Genomic DNA, 20,294 nt, shown 5'->3' on the forward strand with positions numbered 1-20,294 from the left:
TCAAGCAAGTGTTCTTATAGAATGTCAGCCACTACATCTGATTTCATCATCTAATTTATTTAGTCATCTTTCAGGATGATACTGATGAGTCTTTAAGAACAAGTTCATTTGACCAATAATCCTTTGATTTTTGAAAGTGAGACTATAGCTGAAGTCAATAATTTTTTTTCAGCTAAAGGAAATAACTCTTTAGTATTCAAATGATGTCCACAGTAGGGCATTTCTATAACTGAATTGCAATCCATCTGGAATTAGGAAAAAATTCCAAGCAAACCCTAAACAAGCGAGAGGGCAACAAAAAGGGCTCATCTACATAGCATTTAGTTCTTCCCGAGCAAGGACTTAAGAAGCAAATGAAACCACTACGTGCAACTTGTACAAATACATGCACACCAAGAACTCTTACACATACAGTTCCTGACAGCAGCTCTGCTCCAACACAGCAGAAGAATGAGTATAAACGCTAGTACCCAACAATCACAGCCATTATTAGTTGGTTCTCATAAAAATAAACTGCTGCTGACACATAATATTCAGAAATGTACATTAACCAAAGGAATCTTCCCTTTACAAAATGTTTGAGACACACTGGCAAAACCTTAAGAGACAGAAACCTCAACATTTCTGTACTTTAAACACATGTTCTTTTTACTGATAAAAAAAGCAGAGTAGGAATGTGATCTAACCAGGTAACAAGTCGAACAGTAAGTATGCACAAATCAACAGCAGTCAGTCCTCCACAGACAAATTTCCTCTGCAACATCTAAGTAAACTGTTACCACCCATGGATTTCACAGCCACTGTGAACTGTGATGTGCTTGGTTCTGTCAGTTTTGTGTGTCCTACAAAAAATGGAAAACAAAATAATCTCTTGCAATCGTCATCACTTCAGTCATTATTGTCACATACTTCTGATAATTCATACATCTTACTTCCTGAAGTAAATAATGTCAGCAACCTACTTGCTTTCAGGGAAAAGAACACAAAAAGGCTAAAGTATAGAACTGGTCTGCAACTTTTGGGCACAAAATACTAAGATCTAGAAAGCTTTCATAGTTGATTGAAAATACTTGAAATTTAGAAATTAATCATCATGTATGAACTAACTTTCTCATTTGAAATCTGGAACTGAAATACAATATTTAAGCAACACTACATTAGTCACTGTATCTTTGCAAACACATTTTCCAAAGTAACTTTTACAAATTTGTAGTCAAAGCCAAAACAACCAGATTTGCAGAAGGTACTATAATTAAAACATAACTCACCTCTGGGTAAAGATTGAACCTTTGTAAGGTGTTAATCACTAAAGGATATTCAGTCAGTTTGTCATTCATAATGGCACATACTCCACTCCAAAATGATGGTGCCTCAATAATGATCTTGAAGTAGGAATAATAGAGACCCTATAGAAGAACAGATTAATTATTTACAATTAAAGATGCCGCTTCTGCCTCAGGAACCACTACATACAAGCTTCATTTTTAAACAAATTTTGTACCGTAACAAACAGGACAGGGTTATTGAAGACGACTATCCAGTTTTTCAAATGCCTTCTATTACTGCCACCAAAACAAGTGATGGGGGTTTCCTTCCACTTTGTTTCATAGCATACCTGGCAATCTCTCATTTGGGCTGGTAATTATGCATTACATAGCGTTTCACAATTCTCAAAATAAAAGCAGACAAAAGGTGTGTCTGTGTATATATATGCCAATATAGATTAATTGAAAAAATATTTAGACAAAAAAGGCTGCACAAGAAGACTATAACTGAAAGCAAGGTATAAGGCACTTGCAGTTTTCTATTTTGGGTCCTCTAGAACCATACTTTTAGATCATATTTTAAGTGAACTGTGAAGGGATACATTCATAGGGATCAGCTGCTAGTCACACAAATACTTTGCACATGAAAGTGTAATGTACAGTAGTTGTAAGAGATCAATATGTATACTTGTGCAGAATGTATTAAGTTTTGGAAAGCTCATGATCAGATTACAGACAGAAGTTTTCCAAACACTAAAACATAATCTAACCATTTCCGTGCGAAAAGCCATTTCTCTTTCCAGTGTTGACAGGTGAGAAAAATGACGGTCATTTTCAAAAAGAGTTGTTATGTGACACCTGCCAAAAAATAATAACAATTAAAATGGAATGAAGTGGTTTAGAATATGTACTAAGTCATAGACAGCAAAGAACATCAATGAATACTCAAAATTTACTTACAAACTGCTATGGTAATTTATTCATATATTATACCAATATCCTCATCTATTCAGATAATTTGAAACTGAAAAAGTATGAACAAAGAGTATTTATTAAATTCTATTATGGCATTAGTAACAATACTATAACGCTATATACTATATATAAAACTGTAATGTGTTTTAATTTAAGTGCACACACTTAAGGATTAAGCAGCAATTTTTCACCTGAAAAGCAGGCTTCACTCTTCTCTGAACAGGCTTAAGAAACCTTTCACATCATCTTCACAAGAACAGAATTATTCAGTTCAAACATAATTTAGTCTTGAGAGGAATGTTCTAAATATAAATTATCTCAACATCCTCTCTAAAAATAACTAAAAATTATATTTTTATTATTTTAAAATACTGTATTACTCTGAAGCAGTAAATTTAACCTTACCAATGTAGGACTCCTGCGAAAACAGCTGTAAAGGAAACATAAGGTGCAAAGTTACTCAAATATTTAAATAACTGAACATGAAATTGTGTTCACTGCAGTAATTGCATTACTGCTTCAGAGATGCACAGAAGGTATCAAGACCCCAGAAAACAGAAGAATAGGAACATCTGAATTACACCTCCACAGACAGGTCTTTGAAAAATTTCTTGGTATACAGCACTAGGCAATGTTTCCACCTACAGCTTGCATCACTCAAGCTGACCCACCAGCATCTAATGCACACATTTCAGTTATTAACAATAAAACTGAATTAAAAGCAATTTTTAATAAGCATAAATATTTTTTAGAATGTTTATGATGCCTACTGTGACTGTTCACTCAACTCCTGCTCAGATTTTCACTAACTCATGCTAAGGCCTGAAGCACACTACGAGCAGCGCTGCTAGGTCAAAGCAAGGGCAACCAACAGCCAGAACCTGGTGGCCTGAAAGGGCTTAAGGTCACTCTGCAACCATTATCACCTGCAGCCTGCTGTCTCCTGCAGCCATCTCCTGCACCTCCTGGTGTATTGATTGTCTGGCAGCTTCTTCAGAATCTGCTAACTCATAGAGACACTACAGACCAAACTTTCAAGCTTTAAGGTGAAAACAAGCTTAGCAAAAAAGTTTCTGAAGCAGATCCAGCAGCAGCTGGACTCCTGAGGTTTTCATGCTTCCCAGGTGATACAGCATCATGATGAAAAAGGAAGGATGAACACTCCCACCATCATCTAGGTAATTATTTTGCTGAGAGGTACACAAGTTAGAAGTTTCAATTTGAGCTATGAACTAGAGAACTTATGAGTTCAAAAAATGCCTTAAATGATGATTCAGTGAATTCCTATGTTAGACTAGCCTGTACAAAGTGGGCTGGATCTTGTTTGTCATGTTTGTTTGTTTTCTTTCCTAATGAACTCATAAAATAAATTTTCATTTACAGAGCACACTGTGCTGTAAATACGAGAAATCCAAATGGACCATGACAACCAACACAAATCTAATTGAGACTGTAATTGCTAAAAAATTATAGACTCTGCACACAATTAGGTTCCATTTGTCCATTTGAAGACTATCTGCCATGTAGATACAGAACAAGGGACGTAGTCTGAGGGACAAAGGGAAGAGACAAATGCTAATAAAGCAGTGAGTTAACAGTCTAGGTCTCTGACCTCTTGAGTATGACAAGACCCAGAGAGAGCAGGAACCACTCCAATTCACTTGGGCAGCACTGACAACAAATGCAGCCTACCATGGAAGCAAAGCCTGCCTGAGTGAGGGATAATGGGAAGGCATTTAGAGGGACCACAGTGCTCCTCCTAGACTGAAGGTGTCTCAGTTGCCCTCTAGGCTTTCTGCCATAGATAGATCTGGCAGACTAGTTGTCTTTAATCCACAAAAATCTTTGCTGTTAATGAACAGCCCTCTTATTCACATAGGCTGTATGGAGCAGAGAGAAAATGGAGAGGACAATCAACCTCCCTGCTTAGACCCAGCTGCGGCCAGAAAGGTGCTGAGCACCGTGTCCCTCTCCAGGGTGCTGACTAGCACACACCTTCCCTCCTTCCGGCACCCAGACACTGCTGCTGCCTCTCTGAAGACGTGGAATGAGTCAAGGTGCTTGGACATTGGTAAAACACACAGCAATGCCTGCATGCTTATGCAGAATATAGTCTGAGAGTTAGGGAATTTGTTCAGGCTGCATGTTACAAGACTAGGGTTGTCTGTTTCTGGAAAGCAGCAGGGATAAGAGAAAATGCCTTTGCAAACCCATTAAATTTATGTGGAATGGGAGTGGACTTAATGTACACTTCATGTCCTAGTATATATACCCTATATATATATATATAAATAAATAAATAAATAAATCTATTTCACATATTCCTCCAACACAGAGCCTGGAAGTTCTGCTGCTGCTGCTGCCCGTACTTGTTATCATGGTCACAACAAGGTTCCTAACTGTAGTGCGTTGCATTATGACCTAATTTTAAAATTTAAGTTTTGTAAGTGAAGAGATCCAAGGTGAAGCTGGATAGGACAAAAAATTACCACCACAAAACAAAAAAAGAAAAACACAAAAAAAAAATTGCCTAAAAAAATTTCTGAACTAGCTGCTGGTACAGTTTAACAACACTGACCTCATGTTAAACACTTCACACAGCAGGTGAAGTGGTACTACACCACACTGAAACTTCCCTCAGAGTTTTACAGCACCACTTCTATCACTTGAAGTAGGCTCTTTAAAGACAAGACTGGACCCAGACAACTGGGTTCCTGTTAGAAAATGAAGACCTCAATCTTTCACTTAAGACTTCACCTTTCTGCATAGTTTCTAAAAAAAAAAATCATCAAAATTGCGTGGTGTAAGCAGAACTTAATGTTTTAGGAAAGGTTCAGAGCTACAGGGATTATTTTTATACTAAGGACATTTACATTAGTTCTTATGGAAAGCTGCAAATGTCTTTCAGAAGAGCAGGCACTGACATGACATGGGTTTCCAGGTAAGCACGTTAGCTCTGTCAGCAATGCAGCAAAGCATATGCCATACAAAAAAAACATGTTCTGCAGCAATTGTATGGAAAGAAACACAGCAGCCCATATCTTTCTTAGTTATTGCTTATTGACTAATAGTTACACACGTGCACAAGGCATTATTTTATTTCTCAGCAACATTCACAAGATTCTCAGTAAGATTAGACACTGAAATACATTTGCATATACACACACACCAACTATTAAAAAAAATTAAGACAGATCACATATTAGGAAAGAATATAAAGTAAAGTCCAATGCATCTTAGTTACCAGTATTGTTCATTAACTCAAATTCACATGGTACCAAGTAAGGCAAATATGCAGTATTTTATTGATGCAAATAAATTATCTATTATTATGGAAATTACATTTCACATCCAGACATACCACTTATTTCATAGAGGAAACAATGTCCTTAAATCTGATTCTTCCCTTCAGTAAATGTTTTATTGAAAGTCAATGCAGTAAATGTAAATACATTCACAGTTATTTTGGAGAACTTCATATACATTTCCACAGTATCATTCTATTGTAAGTACAAAGTGAAGACCTTCATAATCACACAGCAATTAATGTTAATTACTCATATTTCAAGAGACAATGGGCTTAATTCATAGACTTCCACTCTAAGTCCAAATCAGCATTTTTCAACAGACTGCATTAAGCCAGTTTCTGATGCAAAACATGCAGTCAGCTCTGTCAAATTACCACCCTTTGATCTCCTTAATGTCCTTACTGGAGAGGGAATGAAGGAGGGGACAGGAAGGGAATACTATAGTCCTAATGCTATAGACACTTACACAGCTACTATGTACTTGAACTTGCAGATGCCATTTTCTCACCCAGCCTAAGAAGCCCTAAAACTAAAGCATATGATAAGATTTTTGCAGACTAGGGCTATTATGTAAAATCGGATAGATTTCCTATTTTTGCCTGTGTGTTATTCTAAGAAAAGCAATATGAATGGCATATAAAAAGGATTCTAATTCTGGAAATTAAATACTGAGGAATACAGCCATTCTTTGGCTTTATTAACTAAGAGAACAACAAATGCTGAGACACTATAATCCAACAGGATGTGAAGGGTACAATAAACTGATTCATGTTTTGCAAATATCCACAAAGTGACCAAGTAGGAATACAGCAGAGCTGGAAACAGTGAGGAACCTGCAAGCTCTGACTACTTCTGCAGCTTAGTCAAGTTGTTACGTTCTGAGATTCTGTGCAATACAATAAGGATGTCTTCAGGAATAAGGCAGTAAGTCAATGGTGATTATGAAAAAAAACCCAAACAACATAATAGGGTGAAGTGTTGTATAAGAACATCCTTGACAACTTTACTGCTGCACATAAATTGGAGATAATTTGTAGGAGAAAAATACACACACTCTATAATTAAACTAGCTCCAGCTGTAGGAGCCTCTGTTTTTAAAATATGGGCCTTACATCCTTGCAAACAAAGCAACAACAAAAATTCAAAATTCCACTAAACTTAATCAAAACTCACTATTTAATACTTAGTATATGTACATTCTTTACTACTGCAAATACTATATGCTAGTACATACTTTGCTATTAAGATTTTACTCCAAATGAAAAAAACCTCCCTGAAATATTTAATAGATGAACTGGGTTTCATGGACAAATTCAAATTCCAGAAATTATAAAGCTCTCTCCCTAATCTGCTCTCAAATTTCAGTCAGAGGAAAGCATTTTTCAATTCTGACCATCATTTAAGCATTTCTGCGTCATTTCAGTAACTACGAGTCTAGGAAATGCTGAATAAACAGACGCAAGTAAAGCAATTCAGGAACACTTTATTCATTAATTAGTTTGTAAGCTAAGGGCTGTTCCCCTGCTACTGCTTTGCAATGTAATTCATCAAACTGAAGAAACTCCCTCCGGCAACCAGGACTACTGGTGATGCGATTAACTGTACCAGCATCTTTGGAATACCCTGAAAGTCTTTATTAAAATACCTTTTAGGGTATATCTAACGGTGCAACTGACAAATATGCTATTACCTAACATCTGTTAACTTTAGGAATGCATTTCTTTGCAAATACTTTAGGTGTTTTTTTCAAGACTTTCGTTATTAATCATTCCATTATTTTCTCAAAAATATTACCAAAGATAATAACATCCAAATTTACATCCCTCTACAACTGTATGTTCTTCCACCGATCAAGCTGTTGTGATTACATTACTTAGTAAGAGTTGCTGCCTTTTCTTTTTTCCCCTACAAATTAATGACTAGATAGGAGAAATACATTAATATCTGGATTTTTTTTTCCTATAAATATTGTGATAGCACATCAACTGCTACAGTAACAGCTTTCCAAAAGTTACCAGGTAGGAGGTTATATCCTGTCCCTTTTGAACATCAGCTATGTTTTTTTTCTTTTTCAAAGTTGTATTTCCAAATACATTTTGACACTATTTCCAATTACAGAGAAAGAAAGGTAAAAAGATCAGTAATCCCCCCCCGCCACGAGGTATTCCTTCTACTTACCCAGAAGGAACGTGAGCCAGACGTTGCTATCCACTTTTGTGATGAAGGCCTTTCTGTCGACAACAAATACTGCCGAAAGAACACAAGCACCTTAAGCATCACTTAAGCACAGCGGCTATAAAAGGAAATCTGAGCTCTGCAACATTAGTTTTATGTAAAAATCTTGACTAGACCTCGAAAATGCTGAAAGAAACTTCATACAGCAAGTTCATAACTACACATAAAACCTTTAAACATCACTAAGGTGACTATATAAATCGCCAGGTTTTTAATTTCTGAAATAACTTTTACAGAATAACTTATCAAAAGGGAATTTCTCCACAATTATGTTACTGGCAAATTTGCTCAAGCAGAAAGTCAAGACTTCTAAAGAATACTGAACCCTTCATGCTTTCCACCAGAAACAGGCTGGTCATGCCAGCACCGCAAGCTGCGATAGTCATCACCAGCAGACAGAGTGCTTCCACAAGAGTTACTTACACAAACAGCACGCTTCCCCACTCCCCCCCCAAAGGATGCTGAAGCGGTAAAAAGCCCTTTCCCCTTCCCTCGCCCCCGCCTCTCGCCGATCCCTGTGTGGGTTTTGTCAGCTTTTCTCTCTCTTTACCGTCCCCGCGCTGTGACAGGCTGGAGCACGGGCCCGGGCAGAGCGGAGCGCGACCTCGCCGCCGCTGCCCCGGGCAGCGCCAGGCACCGCCCGCCGCCTCCCTTCCTCCTTCCCGCCCGCGGGAGGGACCTTCCCGCCCGCCGGACCCCGATCGCTGCTTCCCGGGGAAAGACGTCCCGGCGCTCCCTTCCCCAGCAAAAGCCACCCCGTGCCACGGGGCAAGGGTACCGCCACTTGCCGGAAAGAGGGACGGGAAGCGGCGCTCAGCCCCACAGCACTTCCAGCGGGAGGAATGGCCGGCTCCCATCCCCGCGGGGGCAGAGGGAGCGGGGAGGGTTTGGGGCAGGAACCTCACCTCGGAGCCGGTCTCCGCAGAGGCGCAGGAGACTCAGGGGGCCGCGGCCCAGCACGTCCCGCTCCCCGTCCGCCGCGGGCCCCTCCCGGAAGGGTCCCCGGGGGTCGCCCCTGGCTCCCCGCCGGCCGCCGCCTCCCTTCCGCATGGCGCGGGCCCCGCCGGAGCCCTGCCTGCCGGGCGAGTGCGGCCAGCGGCCGCGGCTGGGGCTGGCGCCCGGCGACTGCTGCTGCTGCTGCTGCTGCCCGGGCTTGAGCGGCGGCGACTCTTTGTTCCTGCCTCGGCTCGGGACGACCATCTCCGCATAGTCCCCGCCGGGGCCGGGGCGCCGCGCCGGAGGGGAGGGGAGCCGAGCCGAGGGGGGCGGTGCTCAGCGAGGAGCTTCCCCCACCCCCTGGCAGGGCCCGGAGGCCACGGGGCGGAGCCGCAGCCGGCGGGCTCGTAGTAACGGGGCGAGGGGGCGGCCGGTCCTCGCTCCGCCGCCGCCGCCGCCCGCTCCGCCCGGCTGGACACGTGGGGGCGGGGGCGGCGCTGCCGGCCGGGCGGGGAGCGGCCCCCGCGGGCCCCGCTCCGCCCCGCCCTCACGGACGCGCCGCCCCGGAGCCCGGCGAGGAGGGGGAGGCGGAAGGAGAAAGCGGAGGCGAGAGCGGGGTTCTTCCCGCTTACTCCTTCCCTCTTCTTTCTGAGGGACGGCCGCGGTTCTCCCGTCGGTCCCCGTGCGGGCGGGCCTGCCTCCCGCGCTGCTGCGGCCTCGTCCTTCGACACCTCTCGGTGTTTCTCTCACTTGCCTTCGCAGTTCCCGCGCCGTTCAGCTTTGTAACATCGTCTGCTTAAACTGAGTCCGCTCCAGAAGTGAGGGGCACCCCTCCCCCCTGCCCAAATTCCCAAATTTTTAACTCTCAGAAGGTAGCTTGGCTGTGTTGTTGCTACCTCCTATAGGGCTGCCGCAGCACAGAAGACACCCCGTTCCTTCTACTTCTTGTTCTAGAGTTTTATTGTGGGTTTGCCTTTGCAAAGCGGCCTTTTTGCTCATGAGTGCCCTGCAGATCCAGCCAAACCCTTGCTTTGGGTTCAGAGGTTAAAAGGCCCCGTTGCACATAAACTCTGTGACACGTCCCCTTGGGACATGAGGTGTTTCATGACTTTTCCAGAGCAGTTACCTTCAGGAGCTCCCAGTCACAATCCCTGAAGCTCCTACTCTAATTATTCCTCTGAAGAGTGGTGAACAACTGTGGAACAAGACCCAGCTACAGCAAAGCCGCTGTTCCTCCTCCTCCTTGTGCTCTCTACTCAGCACAGAACAGCGCTCAGGCAGCGGCTCATCTGATAGGGATATATTAATAATTTAAATACCACTTTTTGGTAGTGTTGATTAAATATAGCAGAGTATAACCTCATCAGTAAATGCAGTCTCTCCAAACAGATCCATTTCAGTCTTTCCTCCCTGACCTCGTATTTTATTCTTTCTGACTAGCTATTCCTTGCCTTCCAGATGCTCCTCGTTGCTGTCTTCAGGCTTTTCTTTATCCCTCTGCACTCTTCATTTTATGTTCTTGCTCAAGTTTTCTATCTTTGAGTTTTCCATTCAACTCTGTTTACCTTCCCTAGCCTCTCCACTTTTTTCCTCTCACATATGTAGGTTTCTCTAAAATGTTTAGAACCTGTTTATGTCAATCTCCTTTTCCTAATTATTTTTATGAATCCTATCCTGTGAAACACAAGGTTTGAGTCTAATGTGGCAAGTACCATACTAAGTTTTTTAAAAAAAAATATTTAACAGATAGATAACTGCCACATTGTTAGCATAGGAAAGTAATGTTGGTTCAGATTCAGCTACTGAGGCAATGAGGATGGCTTTTGCTCTCTTTGTGGTAGGAGTAAGGCTGTTTACACCTCAATAAGGTTGTGAAGATAAACCTGATACTAAACAAACCAGCCTGTGGGACTGACAGAAATCCTGTGTCCAAGTCCTCTTGGCCCGTATTTCTTTCCTTGCTGGGGGAGAATCACCCTTCTGCCACTAGCTGTTTTGGGGAGATAACTGCAAAGGACATGTATTACACTGATCTCAAGAAAGCAAGCAAGGAAGAAATACAATTTTTCATGTAAGACAGCCGGTCTCCTGAGTACCCAGGCTCTTCTTCCAACATGAATTATGTGTGGCAGTTTCATATTGCAAGAAACATTTATCTGTGCTTATTACATACTAAATATAAATGAAGGCATAAAAGGAACACCTTTCAAGTGTTTGAGGATTACATACTATTTTCCCCACCTGCTTTTCAGGAGAAAAAGTCCCACAGTCTGCTCTTCTTTGTATTTGATTTTAATTGAGTAGCCTTGTTATAAATTCAGTAACCAAAGGAGTCTGTTGTTGCTGTCTGAGTGATTGAAGGGTACAGACTCCACATAGAGTTTTGTACATAACCAGCATAGAAAAAGAGCACTATGATACGTTCTGCTGATTTTTAACTCCTGTAACCTATATTTCATTTTTTGCCAAAATCAATAGAGTCATGGAACACTTAGAAACTCGAAGGGTTGATATTATTAAGGTTCATAAAATTGCTCTGGGATGGCTCAGCTGTTGAGATTAACTGGGCCTGCTCCAGCCTGCAGCAGATCAATTACCTTCAGGCTGTTTTCTCTTAATAAAACCCTTCAGGCAATTTATTTCAACAGGTGCCACCCACAGAACCTGGCTACAAAGGCACAAACTACTAAACAATTCTAAAGGTTTTAAAAGTTACTATAAGTGTGCAAAAACAGAACATCACCTTCTTAAATGTAAAGGTGCCCATATTCAGCAACCATGAATTGCTACAGAAAACCTCCAACACTACTTCAGAAGAGCTGCAGCAGAGCCGGACACCTCTAAAAATGAAATTACATTTGTTTCAATCTGTAAGATACAAGTAGTAAGAAATAAAGCTTGGGTTTATATCTTCACAGGAATTGCATATTTTTTTGAGAAGTGCTATGTTTAATATCCAGCATCACATTTCAGACAGTGTAGCTCATTACTAATCCTGCACACTACAGCGAAATGAGTGATTCCAATAAATCTTCCTGTTTATAACAAAAAAGGAAAGGAAGGAAATGAATAAAGCTCTGAAAATAAATTAGATTTTCCTCAACTCTCAAGGGTGCTGACAGACCTATACAAGTACATAGGAGAGACATCATCTTAATCAGATTGTCCTAACTTCTTTTGTCCAGGGAAAGCAAAATCCATAAGAGTTTGTTCAGCAGTTTTCTGCTGTCCCAGGACAAGGCACATTCTGGAACACAATATTTCTGTTTCTGCTAGGTCTTCTCTATCTCTTTGCTCACACATTTTCTATGATCCCTGGACTGTCCCTTCATATTTCCAAATCGCTCTGACAGATATCAGCAATCTCAGCTGGATAGTGGTTGTGACACACTGTCAGCGGAAATAATTCACAGTCCTCAGGAATAAGCCCCTGCTAGTGAAGCACATTGGCCTTAGCAGTTCCTGTACATTCTCTAACAGCATTCGTTCCTCGGGACGCTGGACGGGCACACCTCGTTACCAAACAGTCCAGAGCTTGCATTCCTCCCCCACTCATTCTCATCTTCTGTATTGTTTCATCACACCAGTTCTCTTTTTCTCTTGCCTCGAGTGAGACCTTCGCTTTCTAGTTTGTTACCAATACCAACCCTTTCTCTCTTCAGTCACCTTCGAGGTGATCTGAACAAGGGTGCCTTAGAGATTCCTTTTTCAGTCTGTAATGATATTTCTCCTACTGCTCTGCTTTGTTCCTGTGGAGCTGCCTCAGAGTGTATTCTGCAGATTTTGTGGCAAGGCTGCAGTTTCCACCTACCACAGGGCTTTGCTTCTGTGAAGTTTCTGTTGATCCCCCACACTTTCACACGTTCAGCAGCAGACTTAATAATAGCAGGACTGCATTGTAGCAAGTTAGGGAACTTCAGGCTCCCTTGGTTCATTTAATCCAAGGTAAGCATGCAATGAAGGCATGTTCTAGAAAGTATGTCTCTTCAGAAAACCACTGTGTGACTGCTGCATGGTTAGATGTACTCAGCCTAGCATTAAATGAGCCATTTTAGTGCTGAGAGCAAGAGAGCTGCTGCAATGTGGAGCTCAGAGCCTCAGGTAACTAACCAGGACGTTAGAGTGTTTTGAACTCCACGCCATATGGCCATATCTGACTTAACTCATTATTTACACTACTTGAGCTTCAGTCACAGAGCAGACAAATTCTTACTTACAGAAAGAATCTTATGAAAACAGAAATATTTGGGATCTTTTCTTGTGAAGAATATAAGTGCAGAAGACAAAGGAGTCTCGTAAGGCAGAAGTAAAGATGGGGGATTGCCATTGGAGCTTGTACATTTGCTAGGGAAAACCAAAAACAGCAGAATGCAGTGGCAAACTATTATAGTGTGTACCTTGTCCAAGTGTGAACTTGTGGGACCAGTTCACTTTCTGCAGGATACAAATATTCCCCCTAGAGCTAACCCCTTTAAACATACATTACCTACATTCTGAGGAGGGGAAAGCATGCTCCTGGTAGGTTAGTAATCTGATCTCTGCTTGCACATGTCTGCTCTTATGTATCTTCTCTCACTTTTCAAGTTGCAGTTGCATTAACTTTAACTTTTATATTTATAAAAACACCATGTAGAACTGGATTATCTGTGTCTATATGGCTAACTGCTCATACAAGTGAAACCTTGTTTCTGTTAGAAACAAGAACAATTTACCTAGCTTGCCGACCCTGGCAGCAATAACAAAAGAAACAATCACATATTTTGAATGAGAGGTCCTGAAAGCCCTTATATCTTTGACATGGAAATGACTTCCTTTGTTTTTATAATGTTGGTTATAAGTCTCAAACTTCCTGCTGCCAGAATAACACTGAAGAACATTAGTGACTCAGAAAATCTAATTAGTCTCCACCAGAGCTTTCCTTATTTCTTTGCTTTCGGTTTCCAGTACCATATATTCATGCTACCTTAAGTGCTTCCCTGCAGCTCTGAAAAAAAAGTTACAAAAAACCAGGGCAGCTAAATACTATGACTTCAGGAAAGAAATTTAGGCTACACTGAGAACCTTTTAAGTAGTTCTAAAATATTTCCAGTTACCCTTCTTTCCTTGCTGCAGACAACGATGAAAGCAGCAGAGGTGTTGATTTGCCCTATTGAGCAGCTGACTGGGAAGATTTGGCAGTGCCCCTTCCTAAGGCATGGAGTGTGATCATCTCCTCCCAACTGAGGCCTGGAATGTTTCTGTAATTCTTCACTGTTCTGAGGACTTTTAACTCCTCTGCATGACATAATCTCCTTACAGATTTCAAAATGAAGATCTCTTGCTGTACATGCCACATTCTCATTGCGTGGCATTTGGCCACTGTGAGTAGTCATGCTAATTTGGCATAGATGCCATGATTCACAGCCACAGCAACTGCATCTCATTGTGCTTCTATTTGGAGGAGCAAATTATAGAGTAAGTTATTCGAGGACCAAAGAACTCAATATTTACAAGCAGAAGTGATGGATCCGGCTTCCCCTAACCTGATTTACTAGCCACGGTGGTTTTACTTTATTTTTATGGAGTCGGTATTTATCTGCTGTGTCTCTAAGTAGCAGCTGCCAAAAGATGCATCAGAGAACATGGAGGAAACAGCTTGCAGCGACAAGCAGAAGCTAAGTGGTAACAACAGAACAGGACCATATGAACATGGGCTGAGCTACTACTATATTTCATGGCAGATGCTCACTGTGTGAGATTGAGAATATAGCCACCACTTATGGTGGAAATACAGGAAGGTCAGCAATGGACTTAGAAACAGAAGGAAAGCAATGATCTGGAAGTGCTCACGGACTAGCTTTTCAGTGAACAACTGGCAGAGCAGCCAGATGTGAGAGATGGTGGGGCTCTTGAAATATGTTGCCATATTGAAGTCAGTATATCTGCATCGCTGGAGATTTACTGGCAAATCTGTTTTAGCAAGAGAAGCTTGTGGACCACTGTTGAATACAAACAGCTGTATCAGAAACAGCAGCAGGGTCTAAGCTTGACTGTTCAGATGTTAGCAAGTTTATTTGTTTCACTCTTTGCTTAACCTGATTTTCATTTTGGTGGGGATTCCAGAATGTGCTTTGCTGCCCTGGTTACTGGAGGTAGAGAAGAGGCACATTAAGACAGTGATAAAAAGTACCTTTGGCAAACTGAGTAACATGGCAGACAAGACTGAAGGCAAGATAATCCTACACGTCAAGCACCCCTTAAATGACAAACAAAATCATGGCTTGGGAATGCAGCTTGCTTCCTGTATATGACTGAGAAAGGGTGAATTCTTTATGAAAAACTGAGGTGACTAACACAGTCACTTTGAGGGCTGCAGGGCATCTTCTTGGTAAATCTGGTCTTTTTGCTAGATAACTTATGAAGAGGAGGAAAAAAGAGATACTGAGGCTACAAAACCTTTTAACCTATACCCATCCAAGACTAAAAATGTGATACAAATTTTATACAGAAAATTTTTGAAAATGGTACTTGGAGTCCCTGTTGGTGACTAAAAATAATAGTTGCATCTTCTCATCTCTTTCCTCACCTTTTCAAATTTTTGACAATCTGTCTCAGAGTATGATCCTAAATACTTCATTATACATTCTTAAACGTCATTAAGAATAGCACCCAACTCAGGCTTTAAAGTCTGTGTTCATAAAACATTAAGATGTGCCACAGTGTCAAGCATCTTGATGGAATACATCCCTTTTTTTCAATTTGTTCTTGTGGAAATTTGTAGTACCCTTACACTGTCTCTAGGTCCAGCCCCTCCTTGCTTTTTGGCATTATTTCTCTAGTCTCTAGAACTACTAAGAAACAAACAGAGCTTTTTTTTTTTTTTTTTATTTTTTTTTTTCCTGTTGGAATAGGGCATTTGTCTCTGTCTGGTCAGCTGTGTTCACAAAAAGGCTCATTTTTTTTTTTTTTTTTTTTTTTTTTTTTTTTTTTTCCCTGTTGGAATAGGGCATTTGTCTCTGGTCAGCTGTGTTCACAAAAAGGCTCAATTACAGCCCAGTTTGAAGTTTATTTTTGAGGTCACAGTGCCCTCTACTGTCTAATGCATTCTCTCTGCTACTGCATCATCATAATTAAAAACAACAGCAGGTGAAATAACACGTTCGTTTATGTTTCAAAATACTCTTTCATCTAAGCTAGTAGGCCGAGTCTGGGGTTTTTTCATTGATTGAAAAGAAAACAGATTGTCCGGGCCATTGTCATTTCTTGCTGACTAATGCTGCTTTGTGAAAGTTGCTGATAATTTAAATTAAACAACTGATCTATGCAGATCTTGAATCACACCTGACTTGTAAATGTTGGGTAAGTCTACATGAGGAAGCACTTGGAGATGCATGCAAAGTAAGAAGAATCAGGCCTGTGTTTCAAGTACGAATTGTAAATACTTCTGCCACAGATTTGTATTGCTCCAGGTGATCATTCCAGCTCTGCAGATACAAATTACCTGTTTCATACAGAGGTGTTCTTTACAAGCTCCTCTTCAAATTGTGTTTGCCTGCATCCTCTACATGAGTGCTGTGTGGCAACGCAGGTAGTTTCACTTCCCTGTGAGTGCCGCCTGGAGCACCACAGACTGTCCTGTGAGAATGCCTGGGACCATTCCTGCTCGCCCACCACCCATTGCTCACGAGTAACCACAGACCCTTGGTGGCACTCCCTCTCTCACCCCAAAAGCCCCATCTACATTTACACAAGGCATGGACTGCTCTGCCCATTCCATCCCTACCATTAGAACTTCTGATGTTACCAAAAACAATTCAAAAGAAGTATCTGTAGGCAATAAAAATCTCTAGCCTCACCCATTTCTCAGGAAGCATGCAGCTGTCAGCACTGAAGAGATTATGTGAGTGGAGGGGGAAAATTCCTAAAATACACTGTTTGGTTCATATTCTCAATTTCTTTTTGGTTTGAGAGAATAACTCATTATTCTCCGACAGCAGCAGCTGACTTACTGTTTCACAAGGCAGGTGCAACCACTCCACTTCCTCAATGTGCTACAACTTGTTTCTCAGTAAGGGATCTCGTAGCATGGCTCCCCGTGGCATGACACGTGGGAGTTCAGAGGATTTCTCTTCCAGAGAGATTCCATTGATGATATATATCAAGGTATATGTTGATGATGGACCGAAGCCTGAATATAGGATGGCATTCATTTTCTCCTGCTATCCCCACAGGAAAATGAGTAGAATTCACTAAACAGTGCACTTTCAAGTGTGCACATACAAGTGTATGTGTTTGCATGCATGTATATATAAAAAGCATCTATAGAATACTAAAAATCTTGCACTGCTGGGCATGAAAGGCATATTTCACAAGACAGATCTGTCTTTAGCCATTTCTCCCATGCAGCTGTCATGTCATCAAGTCACAGAGAATTTCATTGAGTAGAGCTGTGGTTCCAGAATGAGTCCCAGGGTTGCACTGCAAGGAAACTATGGCCCACTAGTAATCCTGGGTTTTGCTGAAGAAATACTTCATGGGAAGGATGCTTTTAAAATTGCCACTTAATGGAAGGAGAAAAGGATGTCAAAGAGCAGAATGCAGAATAACTGTCAGAAAAATATAAAGTTTTAAAAGGTATTTTCTCTTTAGAGAAGACTTTCTGATCTGTTGAGGTGGTACTTGGAAAAATTCTGTCTGCCTTTCAAAAAGAAAGAGCTTCAATGCCCACTAACAACTCACAAACTGCCTGTACCAGGTTTAAAGCAGTTTCATGTTAGTAGACTGTATGTGGAACTCCATTTTACAGGCAGCATGGAACCTCCACACTTCAGCTGCCATTATAAGCCTTATTGCCAGCATTGTTAGAAAAACTGCAGAAGAAAGAATACAAAATAGATGATGACAGTCTTGCTTTGCAGTTATCTATTAACTTTAGTTAGCACTGGGGAGATCTCAGCTAAAGGAATGTGTCTGATAGTGAACACTGCACTTCAGTAGTGTAGACCCACTGAAAGACAGGGACTTTTCCTAATCTCCTTTATCCCTTGTTGTCATTCTTATTTTACATCAGCCATGGTAGCTGCAAAGCAGATTTCCCCCTCCACCAAGCACATACAGCAGAAAAGTCTACACAAGGAAGGTGTAAAAAGTAGCCCGGAGAAGAGTAATCAGAGGGAATGTAGTATCAGTTTTCAAGCAGGCAAAAGGTTGCTACAAGGAGTGACAGAAGCACTGGATAAGGAGTGAAGGGCTAAAATTTCAGTCTGGGTCAGGTTAGATATTAGGGCCAATTTCTAAAGAAAGAATAGTTAAGCAGCAGAATCTTTAAAGGACCTGTGGAGTCTCCATTGTTGGGGGTCTCTTAAAAACAAGAAAGATAAACATCTTCCAGAGGTGGTTTAATTATAAACTGACCTTGGCTTGAGTCAAGGAGATGATCTCTGAAGACCCCTTCCTGCCCTACCTATTATTATTATATACTGGCTAATCCCTCAGTGAGTATTTATGAAAAACATTCATCCCAAGTATCCCCTCACCCAGCTTTGATCTGGAGACCACCCAGCTCCTAGTATACAGAGAAAAATGCTACTTTTACCCTGAGATGCCATGCTGTTTATCACAAAGGCTCTATGTAACTTGGAGATTGTCAGTCTTCAACAGTAAACTACATTGGCAACACCTTCAAATTTAGCCAATACCTGGAAAAGAAGGGAAAAAAAAAAACCAAACAAGAAAAGAGAAAGAACTCTGGAAGCAGAAGAGCAGGGACAAACCTGTAATATTTGCTTGGGCCTTTCTTTTGAGGTCAGAAGAAAGGTCTTTTTGAGAGCAGAAGAAAAGAAGGAAGAAGTAACACTGAGTTTGCAGTTGAAAACTAGCCCAGTTCTTAAAGAGGCACACAGGTTTCACTGCTAGGTCTGCCACAGATCTACTTTGCAAGTAAAGTGGATGGTCTAAAATGAGGTGATAACAAGGAAGAAAGAGACCTGTGACAATAATTGATTAGTAGCATTGAGAACAGGGGATGTGTATGTGGAATGAGAATGAAGAGGAGTAGGCAATGGATGAGGAAGAAAATGAAAAGTCAGAGAACAAAGAAGGAAAGAGGAAAGAAAAGCCATATTAGAAAATAACCTTAAATGTGCAAGTGCAACAGAGGCCTAACTCCAACAAAGATTCTGTGATTTTTAGTCTTTCATATGTTTTTAAAGGAGTGCTACAGGTAGAAAAAAATCTGAGTGCTGAAATGAATCTTGGCTCTGGAAGCTGCCTCCCCTGACCTGCTGCTTATAGTAGGTCAGACACCCTGAAACATCACGCTCCCAAGGACATGTAAAAGCCAGTCAGCCATGGTTACATATCTCATGTAATTCAAGAGACTGAGAAGGCATCCTTGTATGTACCTTCTGTACCCCAGAATACAATTAATGTTGCTTTCTCAGGGCATAATATCCACTCTATTACCCTCATTCAAGACTGCGTCTGTCTTTCTCTTTTGTGATGGATTTTTGCTGCTGTCTTCTTTTGAACTGACTCGAGGTTTCTTCCTGCTCAGGATTTCCACAAGTAAGTCCCAAAGATCTTGTGAAGAGCCTGTTTCTGGTCCTCGCTCCTCACTGTCACTACTACCTGAATTAGAATCATAGAGTGATAGAAAATGCTGTGTTGGAAGGGTCCCACCAGGATCATCGAGTCCAACTCCTGGCCCTGCACAGGACACCCTGAGAATCACCCCGTGTGCCTGGGAGCATTGTCCAGACACTTCTTGAAATCAGACAAGGCTTGGTGCTGTGACCACTTCCCTGGGGAGCTTGTTCCAGTGCCCAGCCACCCTCTGGAGGAACAGCCTTTTCCTGATATCCAATCTAAATGTCACCTGACTCAGCTTCATGATGTTTCCTCAAGTCCTGTCCCTGGTTATGAGAGTGGGGAGATCCATGTCTGCCGCTCCTCTTTCCCTCACAAGGAAGTTGCAGACTGGAGCAAGGTCTCCCCTCAGTCTTCTCCAGGCTGAACAGACCAAGTGACCTCAGCCATTTCCCACATGGCTCCCCTCAAGGCCTTTCACAATCCTTATTGCTCTGCTTTGGATGCTCTCTAACAGATTCATGTCTTTTTTATATTATGGTGCCCAAAACTGCACACAGAATTCAAGGTGAGTCCCTTGCTTGGCTGGAGATGCTGTGCCTGATGCCCCCCAGGACAGGGTTGGCACTCCTGGCTGCCAGGGTACTGCTGACTCATGTTCAGCTTGCTGTCAGCCAGGACTCACAGGTCCCTTTCCACAGCACTGCTCTCCAGCCTCTCATTCCCTGTGCACACAACTGGAGTTGCCCTGTCCCGGGTGCAGAATTTGGCACTTGCCGTTGTTAAAGTTCAGAGACAAACAACTGCACTCCTTGTGCAAGAAGAAAAGGAAAGCCAAAGAAGGCAAAGAAGTTCACATCTACCTTGCAAAAAGAAATATTGCACCTGCACCTTCAAGTTTTTCTTACACTTCTCCTCTTGTAAGGTCCATAATAAACACTGTCAGGTTTCTGTCCTATTCCTGCTCTACTCTTTGGAGTTGCCCTATCTGTGTCTTAAAGTCCCTGTA

At 41.7% G+C, this 20,294-nt stretch overlaps 1 protein-coding gene across 1 annotated transcript in view; it reads right to left on the reverse strand.

Annotated features, from left to right (window-relative positions):
- DPY19L1 (dpy-19 like C-mannosyltransferase 1) overlaps positions 1–9,171 on the reverse strand; it is a 45,201-nt gene extending 36,030 nt beyond the window's left edge. Inside the window, exons 1-5 of the mRNA XM_041466611.1 lie at positions 8,689–9,171; positions 7,727–7,795; positions 2,646–2,670; positions 2,036–2,123; positions 1,269–1,406 (exon numbers count right to left, since the gene is read on the reverse strand). Of these exons, the coding sequence (XP_041322545.1) occupies positions 1,269–1,406; positions 2,036–2,123; positions 2,646–2,670; positions 7,727–7,795; positions 8,689–8,983 (615 nt within the window). The 5' untranslated portion in view covers positions 8,984–9,171. The remainder of the gene's footprint in view (positions 1–1,268; positions 1,407–2,035; positions 2,124–2,645; positions 2,671–7,726; positions 7,796–8,688) is intronic.
- Between the last annotated feature and the right edge of the window lie 11,123 nt (positions 9,172–20,294).

The sequence above is a fragment of the Pyrgilauda ruficollis genome, unplaced genomic scaffold (genome assembly GCF_017590135.1).
Source record: "Pyrgilauda ruficollis isolate IOZ18807 unplaced genomic scaffold, ASM1759013v1 scaffold2, whole genome shotgun sequence".
NCBI lineage: Eukaryota > Metazoa > Chordata > Aves > Passeriformes > Passeridae > Pyrgilauda > Pyrgilauda ruficollis.